Genomic DNA, 22,247 nt, shown 5'->3' on the forward strand with positions numbered 1-22,247 from the left:
CCATGCTCTTTCTTCATCAAATGAACATGTTTTTACCTCTGATCATCAAGGCACATTATTGTATTGATATTGTAAAACACCGCTTGTCTACTGCGTCTGAATCTAAAGTGTTCTTGCTCTCCCTATGCCTTTTTTCATTTAAAAGATATATCGCTGCATCACCATTGTTGTCACATCTACAGTTTTTTATATTTGGCCCCTTTACACTTAACATGCTTTTAAAAAAACCTCACGAAACTGAAGAGCCTTTCCCTTGTTTGTGGCAGGTTAGAAAACGACTTTGTGAAAGGTTTATCTCATCTGATTTTTATTTTAATCGGTCACATTCATCCATGTCAGAGCAGAGGAGGAGAGGAATATGCCAGAGGATCCCGCAGACAAGTGGCCTTCTCACAGCAGCACAACCAATTGAAAGAGAGGAAGAGCTCACTCTCTTCTGCTTGTTTTAGGAATGTGGTATTTTCCTTTTGTGAGGTATTGAAAGCTGGTCCAAGCAGTCATTGTAATAGTCCTTGCAGATCTCAAGCAAGCAGCCTGTTTTTTTTTCTATTCTATGCGTACTTGATATTAAAAAAAAGAAAATCAGAATCAGACTGAAGTGCCTCCTTATCAGCATGATCTCCCAGACAATGCCCACACAGACATCAGGACTTTGTTTATTTTCTGACTGTCATGCTCTGTATTTTTTGCTGGGGAACGCATCAGCACAAACACACAAATACACACAGACTCACACAGTTTTGGAAGGATGGAGAGGTGAGGGTCAATGAGGGAATTCTCCTTCCTAATGTGATGTACAGCAAAGTGCTGAGTGCATGTGAAAGCCAAACCCACTGTGTCCTTCAAGTCCCAATAAACTCTGTGCTATAGTTTGAGTACTCCACAGTTTGCCTGTCTCTTTATTTTCTTTCCTCATCTGTCCATGTGGCCACTGAACATTTCCTTGTTCATTTTAAAATACAGCTAAATGATTGGAGATACTATATCCCTATTAACCATTTCTTTGGAAATCTTCATACATTGAACAGTTGACAGCAAAGCTCTCATCTTCATGGTGACGCAATACTAGAGGATTGTGTGTTATAATACAGTTTTGTAGTATTATTATTTGCAATACTTTATTAAAATCATTATGAACCAGGAATACAATATATCTTAACACACTCGTACAGTACAGATCTGGTAGAAAGTTAATGTGCAGGTGCATCATAAGGTGAGTGTTTCAAAAGATGAGTACTTGGGATACCTGCTTAGAGTCCATAACTCAATTTATCTGAAGGATAGTTGTTGTCTCATGTTACAAGTTTCTAGTAAAAATATATTAATTTATATATATATATATTTATATATATTCCTTAATTCAACCAAAGCTAGTAGTACTTCATACTAAAACGCTTTGACTAATACAGCAATGAAAAACTCTTTCATTGCACTTATGGGCATGTCTTCTTGTTTGAAGACAGACCTTTCCTCTATGTAGACCTATTGTCTCCCGGTACATTTATTAACTGAACTTTATTTGTCTATTGTGCAAGTATATGATATTTCCATTACTTCATGCCCCGTAGGTGTTAAAAAATATATAAATAATCAACATTATGAAGTCAAAAATATGAGACATGACCCTTTGCCAGTCCATCATACTGCCGATAAAAGACTGACTTTCAGACCTGGAAATAAAAATCCAATGCATACGAGTAAAAGAAAAACTTATTTTTTTAAAGGTACTGAGTTCCAACGTCATTATCCAATCAAACAAGCCTTTTAGGTGTTAAGACTGAAACACACATCGTAATGTAGTAACATTCTTATACCTGCACCAGTTTGAGATCCACATTTGGGAATTGCAGTTTGCCCCACGCAGGACTGAGGCTCATTAAAGCAAAATGCTGCTCTTGTCAAATAGTGAGCCATTAGAAACGAGCATATGACCCACTTTTGCTCCTAATTCTTTGTCTCAGAAAAAAGAGCTTTACTGTACAAGAGACTTGGGCGTGTGGTCAGTCCACGTGGCTGAGATAGTACTAGGTCTGTGTGTTCCCATATTAAACGAGAGAACTCACCCTGCAGAAGGCCAGAGCGTCTGATGGATAATTCTGCCATCTAGCCAGAGGGACGTGAGGTTGCAGGTTAAGGTGACTTCAGTCTTTCTTTAGGATTTATTCATATGTTACTGTTTTCTCTGTTGACTAATCAGATGGCCTGCTGCTCTCTTGACAGGTTTTCATTTCTGTAGTCCAGTGCACTGTTGACTCTGAATGCATGTTTGACGCGCAGCTCGCCGAGGCGCCGAGGCAATATTGATGTTAGATAGTTTGGATTGTGCTTGGACGGAGTAAGCAAGGTTGTCAAAATATATGAGCAGCTTGATAAAACATGTTATTAACAGATCATGGTTGCGCTATTGGAAGATTAAGCAAGCCTTTTGGAAAAACGTCAAAAGAGTGATTCAATCTCACTAAAAGAGGCCGAAGCAGAATAATGAGGCTGATGTTTGATGTCGGTGTTATGAAATGTGATGTGTTTGACAAGTCTAACCGCCATGGAAAAACTGACAGGGTTGTTATTGGACAAAATTAAACCCCCACTGAGTAGTTTTGTTTAACCTTCACTTTTAAAGGGTAGGTTGACTGAGTATATTGTAGCTTACATGATCTGTTTTATATATTTATATATAGAAGACTTGCCCCATTTGCTGTAGGTAATGAAATATGAAAATATTTAATGTTTTGTATTTTATATGTAATATGAAGGAACAAATATACATTTATTCCTGACCAAGACATGTACAGTCACTGACAAAGACATGTGCAGTAAGTCAGCTACGTAGCGATGTGACTTTTGTTTGGGGACAAAAAGTCTTCCTGTTCGACTTTATATGAACCAACTGTTATAAAAACTCCAGTAACAGAAATACAAATAGACTTACAGTATTGTCAACACCGGTTACTGATATGCTTACTGTATAGTATATATAGTAATGCTTCCATTTATTTTCTTAACCATGTCATCAGTTCAAAATCATGTTTATAAGCAATTCTCATAAAATCAAGAAAGATTCTGTAAGTATGAAGGTGATAAAACAGTGTTGAGTAAGTTTTTTGAGCTGTTAAAGAGAGCCTAAAGTCTCAATGACCACAAACAGAACATTAGGATTAATGGCTGGTCATTTCCACTAAGTGAAAATTACACCAGAGATATGCTTCTAGCTCATACTAAGATATCAAGCATAACAAGGAAGAAACAAGCCAAACTGAATGGATTTTTTTGGTCCCCAAATTCCAATGAGTGTTTAGGCTGTAATGGACCCTTAAGGGATGGATGAGTCACTCAGGGTCCCTCCCACTGACCTCTCTTTTAGGTATGTTCATCACTGATGAGAGGCGGTCTCTCTTATATCACCCACTGGTATGGGAATGTTTGTGAACGTGTGTGTGTGTGTGTGTGTGTGTGTGTGTGTGTGTGTGTGTGTGTGTGTGTGTGTGTGTGTGTGTGTGTGTGTGTGTGTGTGTGTGTGTGTGTGTGTGTGTGTGTGTGTGTGTGTGTGTGTGTGTGTGTGCATGTGTGCACGTGAGCAATGCAGTGGACATGGGCCGGACGTTATCTGACACAATGTTTGTGAGAGTCTGAGACTTGCTCGTCATGTCCGCCACGCAACCTTGGCGACATGGCCGTTGGAACAGTGAGGTGATGTGTGTTTATCTGCGTGGTGATAGCCCGACGGCCTTGTGGGTACTGCTCCTATATATACAGACACTTTCAAACCTTCACAGTTAGAAATCCGAAATCTTCTCTACAGTCCTCTCAGCTGTCCCTTCACTTCTTTCAAGAAGTTTTACAGCTCAGCCACAAATTTAACCTTTGTGATCGACTTGCTTTTACACTTTTTCTAGTTCTCTTTAAGCTGCAACAAACTCCTTTAACAGAAAATGCTGCCTGCAACCTTCAAACTGTGTGCTGGCATCTCCTATCGGCATACGAGGAACATGACAGGTTAGTGAGACAGTCCTGTTTAGACTGACATTGAGCCATCTTACCTTGGCCTGTTTTTTTTTTGGTCGTTTTCTTAGTGGAGATCTGCATAGAGCTGACGGTCAGTGTGGCTGAATGAAAAAATGAAGGAAGAATAAGGATAAAACTGATATTGTTATCCTCTTTTCTGTGCAATCAATTTATTTAGTATTGTAGTAACTGTGTATTTTTTGCTTCTGCCTCACAGGTTTAAGGAAGAACGCCATTGTGGCCATTCATCATGAGCTGAACAGACTGGCAGGGCCGGGCCCCAGTAACTGGATCAGCCAGGTCCGCCGACGAAGCTCCCTCCTCAGTGAGTTGTTACATGTTGTGACAGATAGAAATAATGCTGCCATTGAGTATCAGACTTAAAAATACAGAAACATAATAGTGGAAGTTTACTGACATATTTCACTTCCAAGGTTCTCGGATTGAAGAAGAGCGGGGTTACAACGAGGAAGAGATGTCTTATGTGAAGCAAGGTGAGGATGCACTACAGAAGGCCATCAGCATCCTCAGCGAACAAGACGGCTGGACGATTGAAACTGTAGCCGTGAGTACTGAGACAAGACACACAGAATAGAAGAATATTTCACTAAGCATTTATAAATTCAAACATTACAGCTGTAGGGACTTTGAAAGGTACAGGTCTTAAGAATGACAGTTCTGATGATGAGAATAGATAACGTGACATATCCACTATATATGTTTTCAAATGTGAGAGAAAATATGTGAGCCCTTCCATTACTTCTTTACGCCCCTCCTCAGGCAAACGGAGACAAAGTCCTGAGTAAGGTGTTGCCTGACATTGGGAAGGTGTTCAAGCTGGAGGTGATGTTGGAGCAGCACCCTGACAATCTTTACGAGGAGCTGGTGGGAAATATGGAGCAAATGGGGGAGTGGAACCCTAACGTCAAACAGGTCAAGGTAAGAGAGAGGCAGCACCAGGGGGTTGGAATATGAACAGAGATCCCTTCAGATTCTGCGACGAGACATATAGTTCATATCATTCCAAGAACGCAGATCGATTTTTACAATGGGATCCCACAGATTCTTCAAAAGATCGGCCAGGACACAATGGTTACCCATGAGGTTGCTGCAGAGACACCCGGCAATGTGGTGGGACCGAGGGACTTTGTCAGCGTCCGCTGTGCCAAGCGCCGGGGCTCCACCTGCTTCCTGGCAGGAATGTCAACTCAGCACACGAAGATGCCTGAGCAGAGGGGTGTGGTGAGGTGAGCTCTCACCTGAGGGAGAAATTATTTACCTGTTGTGATATGTGCATGCATTTATATTCGGAGTAAATAGGCTATTTATGTGCAATAGATGGTTAGGAATAACTCATGCAGTTTAAACTGATGTTGTACATTGATCTTTTCATTTTTCAGGGGGGAGAATGGGCCGACCTGCATCGTCATGAAGCCCTGTGCTGAAGACCCAAATAAGACCAAGTTCACCTGGTTACTAAGTATAGATCTAAAGGTTTGTCACTTTTATTTTTACCAAAGTTACCACACTGATCCGTATTGAAATGTATTCAGGAACTAAAAGTAAAACAGCGTTAAGTATCTAAACATTATGTAACACAATGTAACATTGTCTTTGTCTTTGTCGTCTGCAGGGCTGGATCCCAAAGACGATCATAAACAAAGTGCTCTCTCAGACGCAGGTGGACTTTGCCAACCACCTCAGGCAACGGATGGCTAATAATGTTTCTATGGAGATGGCTCATGCCTGCTGACACAAGATGCCTCTTGAGCTTTGGCACAGTGCGCTTAACAGTGTCAGAGGAGCAAACTGCGCTCATTATTAAAAAAAATCAAACGTCAGCTTATAACTGCTGAAACAATACGATAATCCAGAATGTATTAAGGAGATCAGATGAAGATGATGCTTGTCTGAGATTTTAAGAAAATCTGAGCACAGATGTTGGTTTCAATTCGCAAATGTGTGTTTTTCTTGCCCTCTTGATAGAAAATTAGATTATAATTTCTGACACATTCATTCATATCCCTCCACTCTACCTTAGCAGATACATTGAGTCAGCATGAGCAGTAAAACTGCACATTGCTTCCTTCTGACAACACCCTCACTCACACCCAATAACGGTATTGTTCCTCCCTCTGTTGTTAAATTGTACTTTTATTTCAGTGTTTTATTTATTGATGCTGCGCAGATGCATTACATTACAATGACTGCCAAGTGAAAAAACTATTGCAATGTCATTGTTATTTATGTTTTTATGCTTTTATTGTGCTGTTGAAAAAGCAATTTGGAGAATGATTACTCTGCCCTTTTATGATGCATGAGAACCTGAATAAAAGCTCATAAAAACATTTGAATGGTCATGCTTCAGAATAAAAACATTGTCCAAACACACACCTGGTTACACAGACTTTGAATAGTAGAGATTGTACTTCCAAAAGAAGAACAAGAAAATACCAAAAGAATATCAAAAAACAAAACTGAAAGCCTAGAACTCATCTTGGAATCAACACAGCAATTGTACAATCATTCCACTTTAACAGGGAGGAGATGGATGGATTTAAAGGATCTTTTTTAAACGGTGAGAAATGTAGTCCATGAAAATATGTCTGCCTGTTCCTTGATGGGTTTTCGGACTGACAGTCTGCCAGAACAAGCAGGTGTTGGGTCATTTGGATGTGTGAGGAGCCCAGCAGCACATTCCCCAAGATCGAGTAACAGTGAATTTCATCCCAAACAGGAAATCTGTCCTCAATTTACACCAGTTGTGTAACATATTTCCTGTTTTGTGTGTTGATCCAAGATTTCACAACTCACTTCCAGGCCAGGACTAGTTAAGTTTAAGAGCAGAGGTCTCACGTTCTGTGTCACATGATAAAGTTGGCTGCAAGATATTCTCCATCCCTTCTGCACAGTTATTCAACTACGACATAGTAGGACTAGACTTGACTGAAGCCTGAAAAAAGCCTCTGAGGTGAAATAGACGGTGAACTGCGATAGCCCATTTCATATTCATTTTGAGAATTTAGGCCGTATACAAATGCACAGTTTGGTTGATCCTGACTTTATTCTCCTCGAAATAAAACAAATAGTAGCATAGTTCCAAGCGCTGTCTTGTGCAATGCAAAACAAACATGTTTTCTTTGAAAGAATGTCCCAGAGGGTAATAACTGGCATCTGCTTGAAATCCTGCAAAATGTTAACAAAAGCAGATGTGAGCAGAGTTGTTGCAACTTGAAGATCTTGTTATATCATTTGTGTAAATAAAGGAGCAGAGAAAATCTGGGGTTGGGGAGGAAAAATGATCCAGTGTTATAAGCACATGAATACAATCTAGTAGTCATATCGAATCCCTGTTAATCATGACAGCCCTCATTCAATCTTAATTTGTTGTTTTATCCAGGTTCCATCTATGTGTCTTTTATTGAAATACAACTCCAAACATCAGCTCTTTTTCTTTCAGGGAGAAATGTTGGCAAGTTATCGCATTATAAGCTTTATGGATGGGTTAAGCGAGTGAAAAATATTTGTTTTTTAGGCCTTTAAAAATGAACATAATCATAATTAAGTTCAGAAAAACATGAAACTCCTTATATTAAGCAAAGAAAAGCATCTGTGCTGAAGGGATGCGTAGATAGAAAAAGGAGGTCACAGGATCCCTGTTCTCTGAGCCTACAATATCGGTGAGAGAGAGAGAGAGAGAGAGAGAGAGAGAGAGAGAGAGAGAGAGAGAGCGAGCGAGCGAGAGCAATGACGTAATGAAGATACAGTTCGACAGGGAACCACAATTCCCAAGATGCACTTGAAATTACCGTGGCCGCTGGACGGGGGAAGGGAAGCTGAGATTGGAGGGAGAAACAGTCAGAAACTGAGGTACTTTTGAAATGCTTCATATCGCATAATATAGTCGGACAGGCCACAGCATGCAATGTTTTGTGGCGCTTTTTTTAATATCTTTATTAACAAAACCAGATGATATCCTGTTGGTGCTGTCGGGTTTGTGCACAGAGTCCATCCCCGTTACAGTTCAACAGAGCTACAGCTAGTTAGCCTGACAGCTGGCTTTTCTTGTGATAGCTTGGTCTCAGCTGCTTCTTTGCACTTAATATTCATGACATGAACTGGGAAGCTGTTTTTCCTCAATTGTGGCTGGTTTGCATGCAATCTGTGCAAGTGGTGCATGTTGGGTGTGAGGAGAAGCTTTAGCTGCGTCTTTGTGCCTGCGGGTCGCTACAGCTGACATACTGCTAGCTGGTCGGTTGCTACAGATAATGTTAGCCAGCTGACGTGAGGGTGCTACTGTAAGGATAGCTGTCAAAGCTGCAAAATGTCATCTGATAAGGTTGGACTTACTCCATACATTTTTGTGATTTATTTTTTGTTGAAGTGCATGTAGTCTGCAGTGATTTATTTTGACACCTTAGTTTTTTATATATTTGGCTTTTAAAAAAATATTTCTGTGTTGCAGACAGTAGTGGGGGAAGTATTCTGATTTACAAATACAATGAATGCATTCAAAATGACACTCAAGTGAAATTGCAAGTATCAAAAACAAAAGTACTTAATGCAGAAAAGTGATATCCCTATGAGTCATTTACTGTTGTATTATCTATATTGTGATTAATGTGCAATTTGCATTGTTTGTTAGTCTTTTTGACTAATTATAATAATAATACATTTTATTTGTATAGAGCTTTACATGGTAAAGGCAGAAACAATAAAAGGGATAACAATGTTAAGCCAGAGAGATGGCATTAAGATAAGATAAGATAATCCGTTATTAGTCCCGCAGCGGGGAAATTTACAACAGTGATAAACAAAACAACAGCAAAAAAAAACATGCATGACTTGCATCACAGGTTGGAAGATTTAGCATTGAAATACATGAGCTCTTTATATGTTATATATGTAAAATCTTAATTTGTAAAATAACTTTTATAGCTGTATAATGAAGAATGAACTACTTAAAATTTGTATTTGAGTAAATGTTTGTGTAGTTAAATCATTCTTTTTGTTCTAGTTTTCAGATATTGTGTACATATGACAGCCTCTCCTCGGGACTCTGACCATACAAGAACTCTTTCCATGACCCACATCTCACTGGACACCTTCACTTCTTACTTTGGACGTGAGCTGCTGTTTCACGTGAGGCTGAAGACATAACACAGCTTTGATTCAAGTGAATTAAACTGCAACTGTACTGGTAACCTCTAGATGCAAACTGGATTTGTGCTGAGTGCCAAAGTAATGAAGTGTCTCGGACAGGGAGAGCCCAGCCCTGAACAGCAATGTCATTATCCAGCATCTGTGTACGTCTGATGGGGCTGAGGAGTGGACCCACCGGACAAGCAGATCTGCGGAGAAGAGGAAGGAGGCAGGTTTCCAGGAAACTTGTGCATTGATGGATAGCCATTTCCTTGTGTCAGCTCTTGTAGACCGATACCTGCACATTCCTGTCAGTTTACACCCTCAAGGTTGGACTTTATAGTAGCTAATAAAACCAAGCTGCCATCACAACCACACAATCATTGCTACAACACAGAAAAGGAGAATAATATGATGGGCACATAATGGATTTCTTCTGCAAGTGATAGTTTTGGTAAATCACACTTGTGACTGTGGACATTGAGTTCTCTATGTATATGAGGAAAAGAGGAGAAAAGCATAGATATTTGCAGTCACTACTAATGTGCACTACAGAAACCATGGTGGTCCTTGCATCGGCTCCTCAGCCCATCTCAGTCCATGACTACAGAAGCCTTTAGAGGCTAGGATCAGGAACCGCTCGCCAGCTAACACATATTACTCATATGCAATGGAAGAAGACATTGATGTCACATCCCACACTGAGGTATTGTATTATTTCACCTTTGGACTCAACATTTGTAACCGTTTAATCTTATTCCAGTGTTTGGGGTTTACGGCAACTTAACACCATTAAGACAGAAAGCAACACCTGCTGTGTTGGTCAACAGCATGGAAGTAGGTGCTGTCTTAACACTGTTGCCATATTGATTTAGTCACCCTCAGGGATAAACGTTCCTTTCCTGTACCACACTGTTTAATAAACAATTAAGAGCTAATTTGTTTAAGCAGTTATGTCACGTGTGTAAATTAAGGCCTAAGGTAAAAAGTTGTCTCTCTTTAGGTGTAAGCTCTGGTCTGGCTTGCTTGGCATGTTGCTATGGCAACAGCTGACATGGCATTTCCCTTATCCCCACCTTGGTTTTTCTAGCCGTAACATTACTTGTTGCTCCCTGGCCTCTATCCTTGTGTGCCCCTTTTTTTGTAAATGTTGGATAAGGTTGTCCCCTGCCTGGCTGGTTGCAACGTAACAGGAAACAGGAAAGTTTTCCTCAACGGAAGTGTCCCTCAAATTACTGGATCTACCAACACAAGAAGCAACCGAATAAGACAGAATAAGTGTTTCAAAGTGTACAACTTCTAAAACAGCTCTGAGATTTAATTTGGCTTGTTGTACTTAATGTTTTTCACAACTTAGTATTAGATATCGGAGCAGTCAGAGCTACAAAAAAATAAAGAAGGATGATATGATAATGAATTGCCTTGTCTTAAAAGCAGTGAAAGCTGTGCTACTTTTAAATTGTATACATGTCTGAAACATCTGCTCTGTGTTGCTGCCCTCCTGTTAGGGCCTGAATGGTTTGTCCCGTGAATTTAAACCATTAGAGGATATCACCAATGGACACTCCAACCATAAGCCTGTGAGTAAAAATCACTTATCCTTGATCCATTGCAATTAGTTGGGATTTTATTTATTAATTTACTATTCAAACTTTTGTCTTCACAGGTCATGAACGGACTGATTATTAGTCATAATGTCAAAGACCACACCAACGGCAATGCACCACTCAGATCCCTGCCGGTAATTCATTTTCATTTTTAGCATCTCACTGCAACCAACATGTCCCTCCCTGAATGTAACGTAATCCATTATTTGGTAATTGTCCAGATTTCAGCACTGAAGCAGAATGGTCTTCTGCAGACCTTGGCAGGAGGGGACCAGCCTAAGCCTGCAGGTAATAAACTCTCACACAACCTCTCCTTTGTCTCACATCCTCTTCCCACCGGAATGTGAGACAGTGTATCCTAGATACCAGGCAGCTGCTGCAGGTAAAACCTCCCTCAGGAGTGCAGGTTGCCTGCTTGGAGTAAGCTAAGGGTCTCAGTGGCCCACTCTGAGTGATGCAGGTCTGTTAGAGAGGAAGGATTTATGATTGAGAATGAATTGGATGGGTGTCGGCCATTGCACCATAGCCCATTGGCTGAGAAGTTACTCATCACCTATATGGGCTCCTGGTGAAGTTTGTGTGTGTGTGACACAGTTGGCTGTGTTAGTTTGTCTTCTACCTTATTTTGTTATTATCTCTACAGAGGAAAATGTGGAGTTGGAAAAGGCCAGAGAAGAGTGGGAGGCACTGGAGAACATCCAACCAGGTCAGATGCGTCTTGCTGTATCACTGAAGATACTGAGAGCTTGTCTTTATGTTGCTGTTCTAAAAGATAAACTTTTTATGTGAAATCCTCCAGCTATCACTGAGGACTCAAACCCTACTCCGCTCATCTCCTTCAATGAAGCCCTGCAGTACTTCCAGACCACAGACCTCGGGGACTTGTTGGTAAGAAACCGTACTTATTCAAAATTCTCAACTTTCTAAATTTCAATAATGGCCAGCTCTCGAATAATAGCAGAAGTAGCAGTTTGGTTAGACACATAAAGACCTGCATCACTTGTCGGTGAGATAAATCAAGAATTTACAGTGTGTGGGTAAGAAAGTGACATGCATACATCCAGCCAAAAATATAATTATTTGAGTAAAATTAAATTGCAATGCTCTTGTCTAGCCATTATGATGCAAATATTTACATAAGAATCAAGTGGATACTTTTGGATTTGCTTACTTAACTATAGTTTTAAAATGTTGTTGTATTTTTGCCCCAACCGCCATTTGTAGAAGAACATCCAGCCAACCCTACGCAGGACAGGTCTTGCCGCGATCACACATTTCCTCTTCGGCCCTCCACGGCTGCACAGGGAACTCCTGGAGGAGAGGGATCTGGTCTTTGCCATCGCACAGTGTGAGTGTGTGTTTGATGGGCTTGTTTGCGTTATAATCCCGCCATGTGTAAAACTCACGAGTGTGTCCAATAAACCACAGATGTTCATTCCTGCATATTTGTTTGCGTATGTGTTCTCTATAGGCCATGTGGACAACAGCCAAACAGTCCACATGCGTGTCCTCCAGACCATTTATAAGAGGCTGATTGGCAGCAGGCTGGACTGTCCTCGCTTTGGGGCGCACTGGGAAAACATCGGCTTTCAGGGTGAGAGATGTACTCTGTTTGCTCCTTTACTGTAGATACAGTGGTTCAAGTCTGTAGATGTTCATATTAAATTAGTCTCGCTAGTAAACTTCTCTTTCATTTCAAAATGTATTTGCTTTTCATTTTTAAAGAATGTTAAGGTATTCAAGCTACGGTCAATGCAACACATTGTATTTCTACAGTAAGAAATGCTTCTCTAAATATATGCGGTCATTATTTAAAAGACAGTTCTGAAGCCTCTGTGTGATGCTATAATATTTCTTTTTGAAAAGAGAGTTATATATCCTAAATAATTGACCGTATCAATAAGGAAACATTGTGACTCAATGTGTTGTTGCATTGTCTCTGTGTTGGTTTGTTTTCTGTGCTGCAGGTACAGACCCAGCCACTGACCTACGTGGCACTGGTTTCCTAGGACTGATGCATACGCTGTACTTTGTGATGGACCCAGAGACTCTACCGTTGGCTAGAGACATCTACAAGTTATCACAACACCCTGAACAGGTATCACCGGGTCATAATAGCAATTTAATTGCCCATGCCAGCAGAGTCAGCTAATTTGTGCATGCATGTGTTTTATCGTGGAATCAGATTTCACTAATCCCTCAGCGACATTGAAACACCTACCACTCCAGGCGTGCTACTTTGTAGCTGACCCTGACCTTTGTCCTCCCTGTAAAGGGAACCAGAGCGAGACGAGAGAGAATTTCCCTCAGGGATCAATAAAGTCAGCTAAAAAAACGAGCTTGTTTCAGGCCTTGGTCTCGTAACCTCTATATGTACTCCATGTGGACCTACGTTTCCTTGTGTATTTTCTTTGGTTTAGAACTTTCCATTCAGTGTGATGTCAATCAACATGACCCGCATCGCTCTGCAAGTACTCAGAGAGGAGGCCTTGTCCAAGTAGGTCACTGGTCCTCATTTTTTGTTTTACTGCATCCTCTTGAGTATGTATGTGGCTTGCTGCCTTGGTGTCACATCGTACCTCTTCACCAACTTTGTCTTGGGTCTTGCCAGGGAGTGCAATCGTCGGCAGCAAGTGGTTGGTGTGCTGAATGAGTTCTACGTCGCCACGTATTTGCACCTGTACCAACTGTGGAAGACCCAACAGAAGACCATCGTTGACTCTGGCTTTGTACTAAAAGGTAAAGAAAGTGGTGTACTGTTTCTAGGATCAAAAGCCACCTTTTAAGGATGTTTGTTCATTTGTAATGAGAAGATCTGTTGATGCATTTTATTCCGGTGAAAGTGTTGCATGTATTGTAGTTTCTCTTAATTTCTTCCTTAAATAGTAATGCATCAGGAAAGGGGAACACCACCACTTTTACACATCAAAGTCTGTCTACAGGTCTTGGTCAGTACCACTGCACATGTAAAAAAAAAAAACATTTATAAAGCCTTTTCTGGCTCCAGAGGGAGCTGACTGAAATTAGATAAATTGCCTAAAGGGATCAGGACAGTCAGTGTTGGTCGGGTCTGGATACTACAAGTTTGAAAACTAAATAAAATCTGTGCGTGTGGAGTTAGAAAGAAGTAAGCTTACCAGACCTCTTTAGATGCCCCTCACCTCTGTTTAAGGCTATCAGACCGACACTACATAAGACACTATTAGCATAACACAACCAAACCTCTAGTCGCATTGTTTTGACAAATAGGAGAATGTGTGAAATTAAAAAGTTCTATAATGTTATAGGAGTGCTAGATTGTTGGACCATTCTTTTACATGTTTTTGCCATGATTTTTACTTACTCTTTTAACCAATCAACCACATTAAATCAGGCTGAAAGGTAAATGAGAAGATCTATAGCACTCTTATATCTGTCAGTTAAATATGAAGCGATGCAGCTTGTAACACTGCGTAGAACACAGTTGGTACAAAACAGGAAACAGGAAAATAGCTTAACCTGCTGCTAGCTTTGGCTTGGCATTTAATGGACAGCTGTGCAAGTGGTATCAATCTTCTCATGTATGCTCAAAAATGTTGAACTCAACCTTTAAAACAGACTCACAGGTCTCTGCATTAGACTCAACACTCAGACTGCAGAAGCACAGTTAACCACAGATTGTCATACCAGCATGAATCTCCACAGTCTCTGTGTTTTTCTAACCCTTCAGAAGTGGAGCTGTTTGCCAAAAAGAACCCCAAGCAGATGCTGCGCCGACTAGAGGTCTTCCTGAAAGAGAGGCGGGCAGGTGGAATCCCCCGTGGGACATCGCCAGACCCTCAGGCCCAACAGCCCTCTCCTTGCCTGGGGGCCAGAGCCGGTTCGGGACAGGGAAGCAAGGGAAAGGAGATGCACTTCACAGGAGTGTGTGAACTTCCGCCAGACATGGAGGGAGAGGCCAGACTCATCTAAGCTAGACTCTGTGTGTGTGAGTGAGTGAGTGAGTGAGTGAGTGAGTGAGTGAGTGAGTGTGTTTGTGCGTGAGAGAGATTAATCTTGTTTGTGATTAGATATATAACAGTATGTGTGTGTGGCTTACTCTCAGAGAGCTAAAACCCCACCAGTCCCTGATCTAGGACCTGCTATCTGAACCTATACAAACACCTTTACTCCTTCCACTAATGCTGGGGTGCTGCACTTTGATCAGATTAAGCTTGGGGGTCTTTCAGTTCAGTTTGATTTTTTTTTTTTATTAATGATTAATTTATTTTTTTAAACAGAGAACATAGAACAGTCAAATATAAAGAGCTGATGCAGGTCAGAAACACAAAGTGATAGTTGCACTTTTCTGTGGATTTTGGAGCCAAATTGATGGCTGCCAAATTCTTGGTTAAACTTTACCTGCCTAGAAGTCCAAAACGCAGACACTTATGTCCCGAGGATCTCTCAATCAGGGTATGTTAACATTGCAGAGTGGGGGAGCATGGCATGGAATGGCTTCTTAACAAGCTTGACGTTCTCGCTCGCTCTAAGATAAAGCTCCGTCACACGAGCAAGCTTACAGCTCAAAATGCATATTGTTAAATGCTCCGTTAACTTTATGGTGATAAGAGATAACTAAACCACTTTTAAGCCCTTCTACAGAGCTAACAAGAAGCAGGTTTTCTCTCATGAATGGAGAGCGGCAGATAGAAAACCCAGGGTGGTTAGATCATTTTTTGAGTAGGGAGAAGAAATTGCCAGTAGATGCTGTTCTCAAATATCTCACACTGCAGACTTTGAATGCAGCTTGCTTTCAAAGTGTGATGACTTTGCATTCTCTATTAGAGCGTGAACGAAATGTTTGTCATGGGAAAGATGTGCAAGAATGGTCCAGATGTTTGGAGGCATAGCCAGTTGTTCGTGTGATCGTGGCGTCTGTTGCCAGGGGTCTGATAGACTTAGTCCATAGCTCCCACTTAATATGGGGGAATATATTTTAAATAATTTTAAAAAATAACTATTTTAGACCTTTCTGAAGGGACAGCTGTCATAACTTCACAGTTATCATAGAAGCAGTTCAGAACTTTGTTATTAAACTGATGGTTGAGTGACCGTGAGAAGAGTTTTTAACACGGTTAAATTCCACCATGTTAGAAAATCTTCTGAATTCTCAACTTTTCGCGGTTAAAGCCGAGGAGACATTTCATGACAGAGTCTGTGTGCTTGTCTAAAGTGGAAGGTCTGGTATGAGCTTTCTCTACATTCCGTTATAAAGCATGTGATTGTAATTTTATTTGACCAGTTGAAAATTTATTCCAGTGTGTGTGTGCAGGCTTGCTTGTGTGTGTATGTGTGTGTGAAATGAAATGAATGAGCTGATATTGATGAAGGGTGCCTCTCTTAGGAGATGTATGGTACAGTATGCAATCCCAGCTCTCACTCAATGATAATCAAAACGATAGTGCTGTGTGACGATTGAAATCGTTCCTAACTTCAGGGTTTGTGCGTTTGTGTGACTGATAGGTTTGTATGGACGTGGATGTGTGTGTGTTGTATGACAGGAACTGACTACAGATGGGGTGCTTGCTTTCCTCTGCACACAATAAGCCAGCTTTACTAAGTACTTGATCCATCAAGCTGCAAAGACGGTACGTTTGTCATTTTAAAAATGGTACATAACATTTCCAAGGACAGGATTTATCCCAAACAAAGAACACATTCTTTGGTTTTCTTTTAAAAAAAACAAAAAACAATTGTTGGTTCTGGACACAGCTGCAGTCAGCGGCCCTGTGGCCTGGGATGGGTAGAGCTTCTCAGCAAAGCTGGTTCCTGCTTTGTGCTAATGTGAAACCGTCTCCCATCGTTGTAGTCTCAATCTGTAGCATGTTCAGGTAGCACTAGTACTGTAGCATCTTATAGCCTCCTCCTCTTCGTAAAGCTTGTTGATGTCACGTCTCAGTTACAGTCCGTAGTGTCGATTGGTGCGCAAACTGTTACTACTATAGCACATTTATTTTGTATTTGCATTAAACCTCCTTCAGTAGACACACATTTAGTTGGCGCAGTGTATGTTTTGGAGAGATGTGGGATAGGCTTGACATGTTATTGAGCTCAACCTTGTCTTCTAAGAAGGTAACAGTTAAAACGGTGCCTACATCCAGTGGAGCCATGTGGGGTAGAGCGCTGGTTTGTCCTTGCTTCCATTATTTGTTTTTGTTTTTTCTTTAATTTGATCTGCCGTGCCACAGTAGACTTCCTCCATTCATGTAACGCAGGAAACAGAGTTGATGTGGACCCCCCCCCCCCAAAACATGCAGGCCTAATGGATATATACATAAAAATACACAGGCATGTACATTTTCCAAGTTAACATTTACTCAAATAGTTGTACTTTGCCATCTCCGTTCTCAACCACATAACTTCAAAAATTAGCTGATGTAGTTAAGCCAATTGTTTGCGAGTGTTTTGATCGAACAGGAAAATTTGCACTGTTGTAGATATTTGATAGTATGTGTGACGTATGCAAGAGGAAACAGGCCATCTTCAATAGCCATAATGTTCATTATCTATCGCCCACCTCATGAAACAGGCTTCGTGGAGTCCGATTCCCCTCCTCCCTCTAAGATAAATTGCACCACGGATATGATCTCACATTTAGTTTTATTAAATTTTAAACTGAGGAGCAGTACAGTGTATGTAAATCAGGAAGTTTGTATATAGAGAATTAATGATTGTAACTGTATGATTGTCTGTAGGGCATTATACTGAAACACATTGCTTACCTCAAGACTTGAGACAAATCTCTCCTTTCTCTCTCCTGATGTTTGTTTGGCCTCTTAGTCAGACCCACTCTTTTTCTGTTTCCTTGTACCTAGGCCTTCTCTCATACCAATTGGACATGTTATATAATGTATATTTAACACCTGAAGCACTACGTAATAGCAAACTAACACAAAAGCTGGTCAATGTTATGTGTATTCTATTTAAAGACACATTTATAGACTATATAGGCCCACACACGCTCTGATAACAAATCTGCAGAGGATAAAATCCTCTTTAAAACGATCAATAATTAGATGATGTTTACCATGTTTGAAATAAGATGGTTTTCTCGTGGCTTCAGTGATAGTATTGTATACTTTTGCTGTGTTTAAGTGTTTGATGTCTGGAAAACACTCAATCCGGAATTAAAGCTACAGTCACAAACAAACAGTTCAATATATGATTGTGAAGATATAGGCTTGATAAGCAGTCATAATACGTTGTATGCTTTGACCTTGGTATATATTCAGTATCCAAATAAGACCTAATTTATCCTCTCTTATTACCAAAAGTCATATTTTCAGCAGTTGTAATAGATCATATTCTTATGCGTTGATCATCGTTTGGAATCTCCTCAGTTGTAACACCAGAACCAAGAGGTAAAAAAAAAAAAAAAAAAAAAACGGGTTCTTGCAGGATGTCGGATGCTCTGAGAGGTGTGGTGTGAAGTTCTGCTTCAAATACAATCACTTCTCTCAATATCCTGCGCTTTATATGAAGGTGTTTTCCTGTTGCCGTCGTCGTCGTCATGTCCCTCAGAGCATTTTATGACTGTACCTTGATTGTAGAAGCCCTATTTTATACTGAGAGTTATTTCAGAATACAGTATGTGCTGTTGTACATTAAATGTATTGTATGGAGAAAGCTAAATAAATGCTGTTTAAAAACTAATGTATTTTCTTTGTGGAATCATTGAACCCTTTGTGGCCTTCTAATGAATAATTATACTGGGATGTGCCGTCTTCTAACTCAGGCAGCAAATCTTCACATGTGCAAAGATGAAACCGGCGGTTATTTCCATTTCTTCCAGATTAAACAACTAATTTCATTCATTGTTCAACACAATTGCTGCAGATTTATTTTTTTCGATGGACTTATTGATTAAACAACTTCTGTTTCAACTCAATTTAATTAACTTTTTCTCCAGCTGTGAGCAACTTTTATATGCGCAGTGCACTTTGGTGAAAAGGTGCACATCAACAGAACACTAGTTTGCACACTGACATTTTTGAATAGTCGAAAATTGTGTATAGTTATATAGTTTTAGTGGGTCCTCTGCTTTTCTATAGCTTTTCTGTAATCGGCCACTAGAGTGCACACTTTGATATATCTGCAACTACAAGAACTAAAGTTATAAGAGAACATCTTATAGTTTAAAGGTGCCACTTTATTCACAGAGTTTTTTATGTATTGTAGTACCACAAAATACCCTTGTCTACACTAATAAACTCTAGTCTGTTCAGCGGCAGAAGCTTAAGTGTGATTTACACACCACAACAAACCTCCAAATATTTGTCAGTGCTTTAGCTTTCAAAGCAGTGTCAAACGCCTGTGAAATTTAAACCTAATCCTTATTTATTCTCCCTTTGGTTGTTTAGTTTTAAGTGAACCTTTAAAGTTCCTCTGGTGCTTCATCATTAGGGTGGAGCACCAACATTGGCAGACTGTGTAGACTCTTGAAAGTCTCAGTCCAAGGCTCTTCAGTCTGCACTTCGTCTTTCATCAGGGAAACAAATCATTAATAAGAAATCATTGAAGCACTGTTAAACAGAAATTCTAGTAAAGTTGCCTCTCTTGTGTTGCCGTGATGCAGTACAAAGTTGAAATATTTGCAATGATCCGAGAAAAGGGGGGTTTTGGTCCTGGGTCAAAACATTTGGGATGCCTCCAAAGGAATTGTTGCTGTGCGCTTCTACATCTGCGCTCAATCAGACTTATGGCTCCAGTCCCACGGTGCCAGATGACTGGGCTGTGGTGGACCTGCTGAATCACAGCACACACAGGGTGGAAAAAATATTTCAGCCAACCTTTTTTTTATCACTAATCTGTGTCTAAATCACAGTTCCATAAGCAATTTTCATATCTGCTAATACTTGGCCGTGCTGTCTGCGCTTGTAATTGTATTCTTTGCACATGGTTTCGGTGAGGAGCAAAGGACAAATGCAAGACACAACTGGAATTGAATGACTCAGGAGCCCATTAAAGGGTAAATAATCTAATACACAGACATTAGTAATGTGTCAGATATCCTGAGGGAGGGTTTAGGTGTCCACATGCTCAGTGAGAGTGAAGGGAAAAGAGCAGGATGGAGTTTTATAAATGGATTTCCATTTGTACCTAGTGAGCCTGCTGGAATACCACATTTCTTACTCTCTCTCTCTCTCTCGTCTTCCCTCCCCCAACTCTCTTCCTCTCTCTCCCTCTCTGATGTCATTGTTTCCTGCCCAGTAGATGCTGACGCTCAGCACAAGGCTGCTTGCACAGACCCTAAACTTGTGCTCTGCATATGTTGCCTAATAGGGATTTACAGACACAAATAAAAGTGATGTTAGATCCATTAAAACTAAAGTCAGCAAAGTGTGCCGGTTTCTGCTGTCTGCATTGCAATAATGTGTAATTGCTCAGTGTGAACAGTTGTCCTATCTAAATTAATTTGAGGCCATGAAGGCTCATCTGCTCTTTGTCATTATTTCACAATGCACTCAAGCATCTTGAAAAAAGTCACTGTGACTACTGACTGAAGAGTAATCACCATGTGAGTGATCAGGAGTTCTTGTCTTCTTGTCCTGGATTAGTATTTTTTGTGTTTAAGTGTAGCCAACACACTACCATTCTTGTGGACAATGGTGGTAGAAGTATTCATATCCTTTAAGTATGAGCCGTAAAAACACAATATTACATGTGAAATGAATCTATTCAAAGTACAATGCAAACAGAAAGGCTCCTGTCAGTTTTATGTCAGTGGTGGAAAGTCAATTACTACATTAACTCAAGTACTGTATTCCATTACATATTTTTGACACTTTGTACTCCAGTAAAAGTACATTTTGACTCAACTACATATATGTATCTATAGTTATCAGTTACTTTTATAGACTGTTTATAAGAAATACTTTACAAATTTAGATTTAACATTCACTAAACACATCACCTTAAAAACTATGCATTGTTACAGTTAAGCTACCTGCCAGTATATAAAGTATATAACATTTGTTTGATCTCGACCAACTGCATCTATTCTTTTAATTTCTAATTAGTTAAAATTTTCATTTGTAAAAAGACAAATGTTGTTTATTATTTAAAAAGTAATCTAGTTCCGCTCATATTTGGAGATAATATTTGCTATCTAGCTAGTATTTGTTTATTACTCTCTACAATAGCTCAAGTCAACAAACGAGAGTAAGTTTAATATTTGCCTAAGAAATGTGAAGCAGAATTATTATAATTAAGCAAATTAAGTTATGTTGCAATCTTCCCTCGATCACTAGATAAGACATCCGTAATTTCTTATCAGGAAGTAATAGCTGTGGCTTTCTTGTAATCCATGTTTTATTGGTAAATAATTGAAGTGATTCACATGTTGTTTTCCATTTGGCTTTTATTACTGAAGGCATTGCGCCAGCTGCAGATTTCTGTCTGTATTGTGAAATAGCTTAGGTGAAAAAAGATTTCCAGCTAAACTCCCCAGTCCTCAGTATGTGTCTGTATCCTTGCCAGCTAAAAAGGCCTCTGCTTGACCTAACTGTAGTCTGAATTATCTGCTGCATTTTTCGAAGTCTTAGTCATATCCTCCTTAGATGTATTTTTCTTAAAATCTAATTCTGCATAGCTTAATGTTTGCATGCACTTGGCTGTTTGTGCCTCGGTGTGTGTCTGTCTTGTCTCTAAATTAGCTCACTTTAAGCTGTCACCCGTTCACCAGAATTAAAAGGACTTCAGTGAGCTGTGCAGTGTTCTGATTGCACTGTTCATTCTTTCATGTGCAACGATTGCGTTTTGGGGACTTTAGGGTTAAAAACTTGACATTGCATTTTGTAGGAATGTCTTCGTAAACTGGGTTAAGATGTAACATGATGCCTTTTTCCTTGAACATATTTTCGCACTTCTTCCTTACTTGAATTGTAGTAATGCTTGTAGAGAATGTTGATATTTTATTACAAATTTTGACATTTATGTTTAATGACTATGCCTGGACCTACATTTTAGGCTCAAGATGGATCATATCATATCACTGAGAATAAACCGCTCTGGATTACCAGGGAGGACTAAAATAAGTACCTTGACTAGACTGGTGGTAAAATATACACATCCAGCATTTCACGGCCCTGAGATTCTTTCCAAACAGTGGGGAGAGGAGGAGGAGGATGAGCCAAATCTTTAAAGGTTAACATTCAGTCATATGCTCAAACAATTCTCACAACCTGTTTGTGCTCCTCCATGGCCCCCTTGCTGATCATTACTAAAGAGAAAGCGAGCTACGCAGCACTATGAGAAAAGAATGACAGCACAATGGCGAGGAGACCGAAAAGCAAAGATCTATTCCCATCCAAATTTATGGTCTACTCCTGCCTGTTTTCATTTTCTTTAAATTCCTCCCTCTGATGATTAGTGGTGTTTGGTTTTGTTAACACACACACAAAATCCCTGTCCTCCCCTTTTTGCCCCTTCCTCCTACTCCTCCTCCTCCTCCTGTTGTGGAATTCAACATCCTAT

At 40.1% G+C, this 22,247-nt stretch overlaps 2 protein-coding genes across 2 annotated transcripts; both read left to right on the forward strand.

Moving 5' to 3' along the window:
* Positions 1-3,929: 3,929 nt before the first annotated feature.
* Positions 3,930-5,755, forward strand: star (steroidogenic acute regulatory protein). Its single transcript, XM_054611036.1, has 7 exons — positions 3,930-3,993; positions 4,220-4,327; positions 4,437-4,567; positions 4,783-4,941; positions 5,065-5,249; positions 5,403-5,496; positions 5,636-5,755. Exons 1-7 carry the CDS (start codon positions 3,930-3,932, stop codon positions 5,753-5,755), a joined length of 861 nt encoding a protein of 286 aa, XP_054467011.1.
* A 2,045-nt stretch (positions 5,756-7,800) lies between these two features.
* elmod3 (ELMO/CED-12 domain containing 3) lies at positions 7,801-14,741 on the forward strand. The gene is made up of 13 exons (XM_054610763.1): positions 7,801-7,872; positions 9,020-9,850; positions 10,653-10,724; positions 10,811-10,885; positions 10,973-11,039; positions 11,395-11,457; positions 11,551-11,639; positions 11,976-12,099; positions 12,223-12,345; positions 12,719-12,849; positions 13,172-13,248; positions 13,363-13,490; positions 14,461-14,741. Exons 2-13 carry the CDS (start codon positions 9,815-9,817, stop codon positions 14,700-14,702), a joined length of 1,227 nt encoding a protein of 408 aa, XP_054466738.1. The 5' UTR covers positions 7,801-7,872; positions 9,020-9,814; the 3' UTR covers positions 14,703-14,741.
* The last annotated feature ends 7,506 nt before the right edge of the window (positions 14,742-22,247 follow it).

The sequence above is a fragment of the Anoplopoma fimbria genome, chromosome 13, assembly GCF_027596085.1.
Source record: "Anoplopoma fimbria isolate UVic2021 breed Golden Eagle Sablefish chromosome 13, Afim_UVic_2022, whole genome shotgun sequence".
Taxonomy (NCBI): Eukaryota; Metazoa; Chordata; class Actinopteri; order Perciformes; family Anoplopomatidae; genus Anoplopoma; species Anoplopoma fimbria.